The 12717-nt window shown below is 46.6% G+C and overlaps 1 protein-coding gene across 14 annotated transcripts in view; it reads left to right on the top strand.

The window, feature by feature from the left end:
• The first annotated feature begins 360 nt into the window (after positions 1–360).
• LOC132393965 (uncharacterized) overlaps positions 361–12717 on the top strand; it is a 53934-nt gene continuing 41577 nt past the window's right edge. For 11 of the 14 annotated variants that reach the window (XM_059969538.1, XM_059969570.1, XM_059969578.1 and 8 more), the window contains exons 1-7: positions 361–456; positions 4088–4240; positions 5982–6230; positions 6460–6585; positions 10582–10734; positions 11447–11698; positions 11934–12059. In XM_059969538.1, the coding sequence (XP_059825521.1) occupies positions 438–456; positions 4088–4240; positions 5982–6230; positions 6460–6585; positions 10582–10734; positions 11447–11698; positions 11934–12059 (1078 nt within the window). In that variant the 5' untranslated portion in view covers positions 361–437. Of the gene's footprint in view, positions 457–4087; positions 4241–5981; positions 6231–6459; positions 6586–9422; positions 9511–10581; positions 10735–11446; positions 11699–11933; positions 12060–12717 lie in introns of those variants that run through there. The other 3 variants (XM_059969477.1, XM_059969511.1, XM_059969588.1) reach the window with 3 other exon arrangements.

Below are 12717 nucleotides of genomic sequence, written 5' to 3'. Positions count from 1 at the left end.
ACTCCTCATCATTTTTCTCCAGTCCTGCTGAAGGGTCTCGGCCTGAAACGTCGATTGTACTTTTTCACATCGATGCTGCCTGACCTGCTGAGTTCCTCCAGCATTTTATGTGTGTTCCTCGGGTTTCCAGCGTATGCAGATTTTCTTTTATTTGTGCTGAAACAACTCTCGTCCTGGAGTCAATCACGCGCCCTACAATCGAACGCCACGGGGCGGGGCTGTAGCCCAGATCCGCCCCCTACGCATGACAGGCGGTCAGCTCGACCAATGACAGCCGGTGGAAGTTGAAACTGTCGCTGTCCATTCCAGAGAGCTCATGCGCTGATTGGCAGCTCTTCAGGCGAATAGAATTAGAGTATAGTGCAAGGCCTCGCCCTCGGGCCCAAGCGCGTAAACGCAGGAATAACTGAGCAGAAAGTGGAAGAAATACGTGCAGGATGGAGAATCGGTGCAATGGTGGGTTGAAGGTGATTTGTGGGGGTGAAAGGGCGGGATACAATATAATAATAAATGATGTAGAAGGTGAAGAAGGAGTCGGTGAATGTGGGAGAACAAGGCGGAGGGACAGGAAGAGGGGTCGGATGGGGTGAGGGAGAGGCCTTCGGGGAAGGAGAGGGAGGGCGGTGTGATGGAAGTGGGATGGGGCGAGATAAGGATATTTAAAAGAGGGGGAGGATTGAGACTGAGTACGGACAGAGTTTGTGGAGAGAGCGTTTGGTGAATGACAGCTGGGAGGGGGATGGGGGAGACTTGCCCTCACCACCCACATACCTCCTTTCCCACGCTCCTCACCTCTCCATCCCAATCTCTACCATTCCCTCCTGCCTCCACACTTTCCACTCTTTTAACCCTACTATCCTCCATCTACCCCCACGACACTCTCATCTACCCTTCTGTAAAGTCCTACCCTACATGTGGGAGACTGTGCAAAAGTTTCTTCCCCCAAGCCATCAGACTCCTTAATGCCCAGAGTCTAGACTGACACCTACATAATTTATTATAACCATATAACAATTACAGCAGGGAAAAAGGCCAGCTCGGCCCTTCTAGTCCGTGGTGAACGCTTACTCTCCCCTAGTCCCACCAACCTGTACTCAGCCCATAACCCTCCATTCCTTTCCTGTCCATATACCTATCCAATTTTACTTTAAGTGACAATATCGAACATGCCTCTACCACTTCTACTAGAAGTTCGTTCCACACAGCTACCACTCTCTGAGTAAAGAAATTCCCCCTTGTGTTACCCCTAAACTTTTGCCCCCTAACACTCAACTCATGTCCTCTTGTGTGAATATCCCCTACTCTCAATGGAAAAAGCCTACCCACGTCAACTCTATCTATCCCTCTCATAATTTTAAATACCTCTATCGTCCCCCCTCAACCTTCTACACTCCAAAGAATAAAGACCTAACTTGTTCAACCTTTCTCTGTAACTTAGGCGCTGAAACCCAGGTAACATTCTAGTAAATCTTCTTTGTACTCTCTCTAATTTGTTAACATTTTTCCTATAATTTAGTGAACAGAACTGTCCACAATACTCCAAATTTGGCCTTAGAAATGCCTTATACAATTTTAACATTGCATCCCAACTCCTATACTCAATGCTCTGATTTATAAAGGCCAACATACCAAAAGCTTTCTTTACCACCTTATCCACATGAGATTCCACCTTCAGGGAACTATGCACCATTATTCCTAGATCACTCTGTTCTACTGCATTCTTCAATGCCCTACCATTTACCATGTATGCCCTATTTTGATTATTCCTACCAAAATGTAGCACCTCACACCTATCAGCATTAAACTCCATCTGCCATCTTTCAGCCCACTCTTCTAACTGGCCTTAATCTCTCTGCAAGCTTGGAAAACCTACTTCATGATCCACAATGCCACCTACCTTAGTACCATCTACATACTTACTAATCCAATTTACCACCCCATCATCCAGATCATTAATGTATGTGACAAACAACATTGGACTCAGTACAGATCCCTGAGGCATGCCACTAGTCACTGGCCTCCAACCTGACAAATCGTTATCCACCAATACTCTCTAACATCTCCCATCCAGCCACTGTTGAATCCATTTTACTACTTCAATAGTAATACCTAATGATTGAACCTTCCTAACTAACCTTCTGTGTGGGAACTTGTCAAAGGCCTTACTGAAGTCCATATAGACAACATCCACTGCTTTGCCTTCATCAACTTTCCTTGTAACCTCTTCAAAGAATTCAATAAGATTTGTCAAGCATGACCTTCCACGCACAAATCCATGTTGACTGTTCCTAATCAGACCCTGTCTATCCAGGTAACTATATATACTATTAATTTACCACTGACATCAAACTTACAGGCCTATAATTAAAAGGTTTACTCTTAGAACCCTTTTTAAACAATGGAACAACATGAGCAATATGCCAATCCTCCGGCACCATCCCCGTTTCTAATGACATTTGAAATATTTCTGTCCGAGCCCCTGCTATTTCTACACTGATCTCCCTCTTGGTCCTAAGGTAAATCTTGTCAGGACCTGGAGACTTACCCACTTCTACATTCCCTAAATGCGCCATTACTTCCTCTTCTTTAATCGTCATAGTTTCCATAACTTCCCTACTTCTTTCCCTTACACAATTCAATATCCTTCTCCTTATCTATAAATCTGAAGCCTTCCCTCCTGCACCATCTCTTCAGCCACCTGTTGATTTGCACTATCTTACTGTTTCTAAACCCGCCTGCATGTGGCACTGTTAGCAATCGTGAGATTGCTATCCTGGAGGTCCTGTCCTTTAAATTGGTGCCTAACTCCCTAAGCTCACTTTTCATGACCTCCTCACTCTTCCTACCCACGTGATTGGTCCCTACATGGACAACGACATCTGGCTGCTCACCCTCCCGCTTGAGAATACTGAGAACTCGATCCGAGATATTGTGGACCCTGGCACCAGGGAGGCAACAGACCATCCGGGATTCAATCTCTTCCACAGAACCTCCTATCTGTACCCCTAACTATCGAATCCCCTATCACTACTGCTCTCCTCTTTTCCCTCCTTCCCTTCTAAGCTGAGGGTCCAGTCTCGGTGCCAGAGATGCAACCACTGCAGCTTGTCCCTGGTAGGTCGTCCCCACCAACAGTATCCAAAATTATATACTTATTATTGGTGGGAACGGCCACAGGGGTGCTCTGCTCATTCTGTCTACTTCCCTCCCTCTCCTGACAGTCACCCAGCTACCAGTCTCCTGACTCTTAGGGGTGACTATCTCCCGGTAACTCCTGTTTATTTCTTCCTCTGCCTCACGAATGATCCAAAGTTCATCCAGCTCCAGTCCCCTAACTCGGTTTGTCAGGAGCTGCAGCTGGATGCACCTTTTGCAGGTGTAGTCATCAGGGACAGCTGTGCTCGCCTTGACTTCCCACAAACGGCAAACGGAGCAATCAACTGCCCTAACTGCTGCCTCCATTACCTACTCCAAAGCGAATTAGATCAATTAAAGGAGCTTACCCAGCCTAACCTGAATGGGAGCAAGCTTGTCCTCAGCCTCTGCTCGCCGAAGCCTCTCGAGCCAAAGCGTTCCTACTCTGTCTCCTACGACACCCGCTCTATTAATCTGTTCACTTTTTAACTCTCCCACTGCCTCATGGACAGACTTTCACGTGCTTGTGCAGTCATGCCCTGTTAGACTGCCGAAGAAATGACCAACTCTTCTCAATCTGCTTGCTTTTTAACTCCCCCGCTGCCTCACGGGCCGACTTCCACGCACTTGCTATTATTATATTGTACTTGTCCTCCACTGTGCCTATTGTCTTGTTTGTTATTTATTGTACTGCCCTGCACTGTTTTGTGTGCTTCATGTAGTCCTCTGTAGGTCTGCAGTCTAGTGTAGCCTTGTGTTGTCTCACTTAGTCTAGTGTCGTTTTGTGTTGTTTCATATAGCACCGTGGTCCTGGAGGAATGTTGATTTGTTTTCACCGTGTACTGTATGGTTGAAATGACAATAAAACACGACTTGACTTTACTTGAGACTGGGGGCATCTGTGGGTGACACTCTGAGACTGGGAGATGAACTTGCACTCTGTGTTTCACAGTGCAGTGTTACGGTCGGGGAGAGATCCATGAGAAAATTGTGAAGGAGCTGGACATCTCCTGTTGTGAAGAGCCAGGGGTTCCCTGTGTTCTCTTTGTTTACAGAGTGTCTCATGGAATTCAGGATATTCAAAATGCCCTTCAATGGGTCACAGGTAATTAGGCCATTTGGCCCATCAAGTCTGCTCCATCTTTTCACCATGCTGATGCATTCTTTCTCTCAGCCCCAATCTCCTGCCATCTCCCTGTATCTCCTCATGCTCTGACTAATCAAGAACCTTAAATATACCCGATGACTTGGCCTCCACAACCACCAGTGACAATGAATTCCACAGATTCACCACTCTCTGGCTAAAGAAATTTCTCCACATCTCCATTCCACAAGGACACATCTCAATTTTGAGGCTGTGTCCTCTGGTCTTAGACTCCCTCACCATTGGACACATACTCTCCAAATCGACTCAATCATGGCCTTTCTGTAGGTTTCAATGAGGTCACCTCTCATTCTTTTGAATTCCAATAAGTTCAGGCCCAGAGCCATCTACGCTCTTCATATGAGAAGCCTCAATCCTGGAATTGTTTCCATGAACGTCCTCTGCAATGTCAGCACATCCCTTCTGATAAAAGGGGCCCAAACCCACTCACAATTTTTCAAGTCTGGCCTCATGAGTGCTCTATAAAGCCTCAACATTACATCCATGTTTTTATATTCTAGTCCTCTTGTAATGAATGCTAATATTGCACCTGCCTTCCTCACCAATGACTCAACCTGCAAATTATCTTGCACAAGGACTACCAAGTCCTCAGAGTTTTGAATTTTCTCACTATTTAGAAAATAATCTACCTGTTTATTTCTTCCAGCACAGGAGAAGTCATTGAGTGATAGCATTTTCCTGAAAACCCTTCCCTTTGGGGGCTTCTGATCTCTGCTGGCCCTTCCCTACCTGAGGAGCACACTGACAATGTGTGTGTTCCTCAGGATTGATTCCTTTATGAATCAGGGACCAGCACTGATGCAATGACTTTCTGAAGATGTTAATGTTCCACCCAGCTGTATCTGTCAAGGGACAGAGGTTATTATTGTGATAGGGGATGTGTATTGGTGCACAACAAGCTCCCACAAACAGCAGTGGGGCAATCTACCAGGTATTCTGATACAACATTGTCCGGGACACACTTGGGCTCTCTCACTCTGTGTGAAATGGTGTATGTGGATCTTTCTGTACACCTGACTGGGGTCTGTTCTTTTCTTTCTTTTTCAATCTTTTTATTAATTTTTATAAAAAAACATAACAATATTATATTAAATAGGTTATGAATACATTAGATTTAGAATTAAATTAGTAAGAAGATAACAATATCTTATTAAGCTATCAGCAAAAAAAAGATCGTACAATAATCAATCTAATCTATATTGATTATACATGAAAAAGATTAAAAATAATCATCAAAAGAAAAAAAATATATAAAATACAAGAAAAAATGTATATTTAAAGAAATAAAAAAAAACCTAAACTAACATGGGCAGTAATAATAGTTTATATGTATATGATAGTGTCAAAAACTCCGGAACTCCATACCAGAACAAGAATAGAAAGAGTAAAGGTCTGGAAGAAGCCAAATTAATTCATATGAAATGGGGTCTGTTGTTTGGGCTGAAAATCCCTGTGCTGTACCTCCTGTGCAACATGAGAGCCTGTAGTGGGGGTGGGAGGACTGCTTTGTGTACAGACAGCTTCACCACAACACCACCCGGGCACACGGGGGGGGGGGGGCACGAGGGTGGGCACAGCCCCAGGTGGAAAGTGCTGATGTAATCGGAGGGCTCCAGTAGTGGGTGGGACACACAGCCCTCCCACAGTGTCACCCAGATCACTCTGTCACTCTATGTTTCAGGAGAAAGGAGAGTGCGGAAGGAAGACATTTGTGCAGTGATTCTATTGCAGAAATCTCGAGCTGTCGGAGAGGAGAAGATAACAACAGATCCAGGGTTATTCCATAAGGGAACTAAAGTTTTTTGCGTATCCTGGATGGATTCCAGTAGTTGGTGGAATAGATCGAAGACGTACCAGTGCCCCACAGTGATTCAGACTGTCAAACAGAGTCTTATCGACAGGACCCGATCCAGGGGAGGTATCTGCTCCGGTGGGTAGAACCTGCTTCTTTATTGTCACACCTCATTTTGCACTGTAAACTTCACATTAGGAACATAAGGGATGTGTCGGATGTGTGTCTGGGGTGGTGGGGGGAGAGTCAGTCAGAAGACTCTGCTGGAGGGAGGGTGGGTGGGTCAGAGAGGGAATCCCCCATGGGTCCTGAGGTCAATTCAGTACCAATCTCCAGGTAACAATATACTGTTTGTGTTGTGCAATAGGGTGGAGCGAGGATCCACAGGACAGTGAGACCCTATCAGTGCCAAATGGACAGTCGGATTCTCGGATTTCTTCAAGTTGGAGCCCAGAGACGAAAGACAGTAGCTTGGAAAAGCTTATCTGTAACGGTGAGAGGGCAGGCTTGGGGCAGGACTGGGAGATATTGAGAGTTAAGGGGCAATACGTTCCTATGAGGTGAACGGTAAACCTGGCAATTGTGGGGAATTCTGGGTGACGAGAGATAGTCAAGTTCTGATCAGGAAAAAGAATAAAACACACAGTGTTTTGGTCTGGGACTTGTGAATCCCTTGGATTAGAACGGCTCAGAATACTCTCAAGAGGAAGATCAGCAGAGAAAAGAGAGAGTAAAAGATGAATCTGGCGGGTGAGGTTAAGAAAATCCCAAGATGTTGAATCAAGAGTAAACGAGAGGCTGGTGAGAGAGTAGGTCCCCTTAGATATCAGCAAGGCTGCCTCTGTCTTCTGCAGCTGGAGACGGGTGTGGTTTTAAAATGTTTACTGAGCATGCTCAAGAAATAAGGGAAACGTGGAAATGTTTTGGTGGACAGTCTTGTGACCAGGGTGGTGGTATTGGCAGCCTTTACAGTGCTATAAGATAGATAAATCCCCAGGGCCTGTCCGACTGTCTCCTGGGACTTTATGGAAGGCCAGAGGAATATTAGTGGAGATTTTGCCAGAGGTTGCAATGTCCTTCACATTGGTGAAGTTGTGTAAGACTTGAGTGGGCTGAACTTGTTTGGTTGTTTAAGGTGAACAACAAGGACGAGCCAGGAGCTACAGACCCGTCAGGCTGATATCCTCAGTAGAGAAGTGACTGGGGGGAATTCTGAGGAACTGGATCTACTAGGAATTGGAATTGTGTACACAGAGTCTGATCACGATCAGTCAGCATGGATTTGTGCGTAGAAAGTGGTGCTTGAATATTTCTAGCAGTTTCTTGAATGTGTGAGCTAAAAGGACGATGTGCGTAGGGCAAACACGAAGCATAGGTGTGATCTTTGGCCTGACCTCATAATTCCTCAGCATCTCTCTCCTTAAACCTGACTCTGACCCCTAACTCCCCAAAGCCATCCCTACGAACTTAAAAACCATCTGTGTCTGAGCACAGCATGGACAGAGACAACAGTTCAGAGACAACTTGACATAGGGACAAAGATGCATAGTTTATCGAAAGAGCAATCATGGATGTTAACAAAGGTGTTGAACACACTGGCCTTGATCGGTGAAGGGACTGAGTAGAGGAATTGGGACGTTACGATACAGTTGTATAAATCATTGGTGAGTTCACACTTGGAGTACTGAGCACAGTTTGGGAAAACCCGTTTCAGGAAAGAACAGAGAAAATTTACCAGGATGTTGGATATCTCGAAGTCCTGAGGAATAGGAATTGGCTCAGTAGTCTAGGTTTTTATTCTGTGGAACATGGGAGAATAAGGGGTGACCAAATCAAAGTATATAAACTCATGAGGGGGCAACTCTCCCGGAGTAGGGGGAGGCAATACTAGAGGTCATAGTAAACACAAAGTACAGTACAGATGCTGTGGTCAAATCAACATGTACAAACAAGCTGGAAGAATTCAGCAGGTCAGGCAGCATCCATTGAAACGTTGACTGCTCGTTTCAATGAATGCTGCCCGACCTGCTGAGTACTTCCAGCTTGTTTTTACTAGAGGTCATAGGTTCAGGGTGAGGGGTGAATCTATACGGGGCTTGAGGGGCAACTATTATACCCAGAGGGTAGTGAGTCCATGCAACCAGCTGTCATGGGAAGTGGTTGAGACAGCTACAATTATATCATTGAGGAAACCTTGAGCAGGTACATAGCTGGTTTGAGGCTTGGAGAGGTGCAGACTGAATACAGGAAATTTAGAATGCCTGGGTGGGGGCTGTGGTCAGCATGGGCACATTGTGATAAAGAGTTTGGACTGTGCTGTACTGTTCTGTGTTCTGTTGTGCTGTACTGCTCTGTGATTACACATTAATGAAGGTAGAGCCATAGATGTAGTGTAAATGGATTTTAGCAAGGCATTTGATAAGATATCCCATGCAAGGCTTATTGAGAAGGTAAGGAGGCATGGGATCCAAGGGGACATTGCTTTGTGAATCCAGAACTGGCTTGCCCACAGAAGGCAAAGAGTGGTTGAAGATGGGTCATATTCTGCATGGAGGTCAGTGACCAGGGGAGTACCTCAGGGATCTGTTCTGGGACTCCTACTCTTTGTGATTTTTGCAAATGACATGGATGAGGAAATGGAGGAATGGGTTAGTAAATTTTCCGATGACACAAAGGTTGGGGTGTTGTGGATAATGTGGAGGGCAGTCAGATGTTACAGCGGGACATTGATAAGATGCAAAACTGTACTGAGAAATGGCAGATGGAGTTCAACCCAGATAAGTGTGAGGTGGTTCATTTTGGTAGGTCGAATATGATGGCAGAATATAGTATTAATGATGAGACTCTTGGCAGTGTGGAGGATCAGAGGGATCTTGGGGTCCTAGTTCATAGGACACTCAAAGCTGCTGCACAGGTTGACGCTGTTGTTAAGGTGCAATTCTGTGCATTGGCCTTCATCAGTCGTAGGATTCAGTTTAAGAGCCGAGACTCAAATGTCGCAGCTATATAGGACCCTGGTCAGACCCCACTTGGAGTACTGTACTCAGTCTGGTCTTCTCATTACAGGAAGGATGTGGAGATGTGCAGAGGAGATTTATAAGGATGTTGCCTGGATTGGGGAACACGCCTTATGTGAATAGGTTGAGTGAACTCGGCCTTTTCTCCTCAGAGAGAAGGAGGATGAGAGGTGTCTTGATAGAGGTGTGCAAGACAATGAGAGGCATTGATCGTGTGGATAGTCAGAGGCTTTTTCCCAGAGCTGAAATGGCTAGTATGAGAGGGCATAGTTTTAAGATGCTTGGAAGGAGATGTCAAGGGTAATATTTTTATGCAGAGAGCGGAGACTGCATGGAATGGGCTGCTGGTGGCGGCGGTGGAGGCAGCAGCGATAGGATCTTTTTAATAGTCTCCTGGATAGGTACATTTTTTTATACTTAGGCATCCGTTAGTCTCATGAGACCATGAATTTGCACCTTGGAAGATTTTTCCAGCGCGCAGGCCTGGGCAGGGTTTTATGGGAGACTGGCAGTTGCCCAAGCTGCAAGCCTTCCCCTCTCCACGCCACCAATGCTGTCCAAGGGAAGAGCACTAGGACCTATGCAGCTTGGCACAGGTGTCATCACAGAGTGATCTGTTGTTAAGTGCCGTGCTCAAGGACACAAACACACTGCCTCAGCTGAGGCTTGAACCAGTGACCTTCAGGTTGCTAGTCCGATGCCTTGTCCACTAGTCCAAGCGCCAACACTGGATAGGTACAAAGAGCTTAGAAAAACAGAGGGCTATGGGTAAGCCTAGGTAGTTCTAAAGTAAGGACATGTTTGGCACAGCTTTGAAGGGGCCTGTATTGTGCTGTAGGTTTTCTGTTTCTATGTTAAAGCCCCTCCTCAGTGTACATCTCACAGTCACCTGGTGACTGGCACCCGACTCACAGCAGAGACCCCTCTGTTTCGAGTGAGGGGATTCTGGGGCATGTGAGAATCGTGGGACTCACTGTCTCCCCCAGATCCATACCTCCCCCTCTAGGTACAGTATGTCTGTGTTACCCTCCAGCCCCTACACCTTTTCCACTCACTGTAACCACCCTTAGTCCATGCACACCTCCCATACTCTGTGACCCTCTGGTGTCCACACCCCTGCTCATCCTTGTGCCCATCTCTGGCACCGACATCCCTTCCCTTCTCTGTAACCTCCTCCACCTGTTGTCCCCTCGCCGTGTCTCTGTCCCTTCACGATTTTACACACTTCCTTGTCTCTGAGACCCACTCTGGCACCTACTCTCCTCTCCGTCTCTGTAAACCACCAGCAATTGTCCGTTACTTGCACGTTACCGTTGCCCTGACTGATCCGAATTGTACAAACACGGTGGGTGTCCATCTCTGAGATCAGAGAAACATTAAATTACCCTTTCCTTTCCATTACTGAGAATCACCCCGAGTGAAATGTGCTGGTGTGAGGCAGGATGAGTGAGCACAGGTTTTGTGTTTTACAGTGCAGTGTTACGGTCGAGGAGAGGTCCATGAGAAGATTGTGGAGGAGCTGGACATCGCCCGACATGAAGGGCCAGGAGTTCCCTGTGTTCTGTTTGTCTACAGAGTGTCTAATGAAATTCAGGATCTTCAGAACGCTCTTCACTGGGTCACAGGTAGATACTCTCATCATTTTTCACAGGGGAAATGATCCAGTGGCATTTTCTCCCAAAAGTTCCCTTCCCTTGTGGGGACTTCTGCTGACTGTTGACTGTTCACTCTCTCAGGGAGGAGGCAGGAGAGTGGGGTTGAGAGGGATAGTAAATCAGCCAAGGTGGAATGGGAGAGCAGACTCGATGGTCAAATCACCTAATCCTATGTCTTATGGTCAGTGTGATACAGGTGATTAGTTAATTGTAGGAGAAGGGGACAAGCTTTCCTGTAATGCCTTCCTGGTCCATAACATGTTCTGCCATTAAGCACACAGTTGTTATTATGATGGGAGATGTGTATTGCTGCATAGCAAGCTCCCACAGACAGCAGGGAGGAGATGGATTGGAGATCCCGTTGTCTGGGGCACGGGGCTTCCCTTGCTCTGTCTCAAATGGTGTGTGTGGACTTTTCTGTGCTGCTGAGTGAGGGAGGGGTTTGAGGCTTAGCTGAAAATCCCAGTGCCTCTGGCAGTCATGTCCTATGGGGTTGTGAGAGCCAGTAGTGGGATGGGAAGGCTACCTTGTACATAGTCAGCATCAGTTGGACACAGATGGGGGCAGGAAGGTGGGACAACCCCAGGTGGAAGGTGCTGAGCTCAAAACTGATGTACCCAGTGGGTGGGACGCACACCTATCCCACAGCAGCACCCAGACACCCTGTTACTCTGTGTTGCAGGAGACGGAAGAGTGTGGAAGGAAGACATTTGTGCCGTGATTCTGTTGCAGAATTCCCGAGATGTGGGAGAGGGGCAGATAAGGACCTCTCCAGGGTTATTCCACGAAGGGACAGCAGTTCATCGAGTACTTTGGAGAGAATCCAGCAATATTCTCAAAAGGAGATCAGCTGACTGCCAGTGTCCAAATACAATTCAGGCCATCAGACGGATTCTCAGTGACAGAACCAGATCCAGAGAACATCCCTCCCCCGGTGGGTAAAACCTGTCTCTCCCTGTCACGCCTCACGCTTCACTGTAACCTTCCCACATGGAATGTGAGGGATGTGCCTGATGTGTGTCTCAGGTGGGAAAATGATGGAACAATAGCCAGTCAGTCAGCGACTGCTGCGGGAGGGAGGTTCGGAGCACAAACGTCCTTTGGTACTGAGGTCAGTTTAACACCAACTCCCCGTGTACACGTTTCTGACTGATGTGTGTGCTTTCCAGTAGGGCAGAGCAAGGATCCACCGGGCAATGAGACTCTGGTGCTGAGTGAACAATCGGCTTCCTTGATTTCTTCAGGATGCAGCCAAAGGAAGAGCAGCTGGAACTCGGAGAGACTTCAGTGTAACGGTGAGAATGCAGGATTAGGGTTTGACCCGAGAGACTGGGGCAGGAGCTGAGAAATATCAAGTCTGCAGAGGCAGTATTGAAGTGGAGGATAAACCTGGCAAGATGAGAGATATTCAAACTTTGGTCAAGAAACATATGGAAGGACAAGGTGAAATTAGGTCATTTGCCAGTGAGTCCCTTAACGTCACATGACTAAGAATACTACCACGAGGGAAAGCAGGAGGGAAAAGTGAGAGGGTGTGATTGGGATCTGGAGGACAAAGATAAGGAAAACAGCAAGAAGTTCTGTAGAGTTTAGCTTAAAATTTACCGTGCCAGCCATGTGTGTTCAATTCCCACTGCTGTCTTTAAGGAGTTTGTACTTTCTCCCTGTAACTGCAGTGAGTTTCCACTGGGTATTCCAGTTCCCTGCCACAACCTTAGTGCTAGTAAGTTGTGGCCATGTTATGTTGGCACTGGTAGCAGATATAAATGATTTAAATAGGACTTGAGGGACAATTCTTTCACCCATATGGTGGTGAGTATAGAGACAGGGCTGCCAGAGAAAGTGACAGCAGCAGTGGGTCCAACAACGGTATCAGTGAAGGGGCACCTGGATGGGTGCATGGAAAGGCAAGGGTAGAATGGATAAAGTTGACTGCAGGAAATTGGGATTTTC

The sequence above is a fragment of the Hypanus sabinus genome, chromosome 1, assembly GCF_030144855.1.
Source record: "Hypanus sabinus isolate sHypSab1 chromosome 1, sHypSab1.hap1, whole genome shotgun sequence".
Lineage (NCBI taxonomy): Eukaryota > Metazoa > Chordata > Chondrichthyes > Myliobatiformes > Dasyatidae > Hypanus > Hypanus sabinus.
This window is presented reverse-complemented; position numbering and strand designations above follow the sequence as displayed.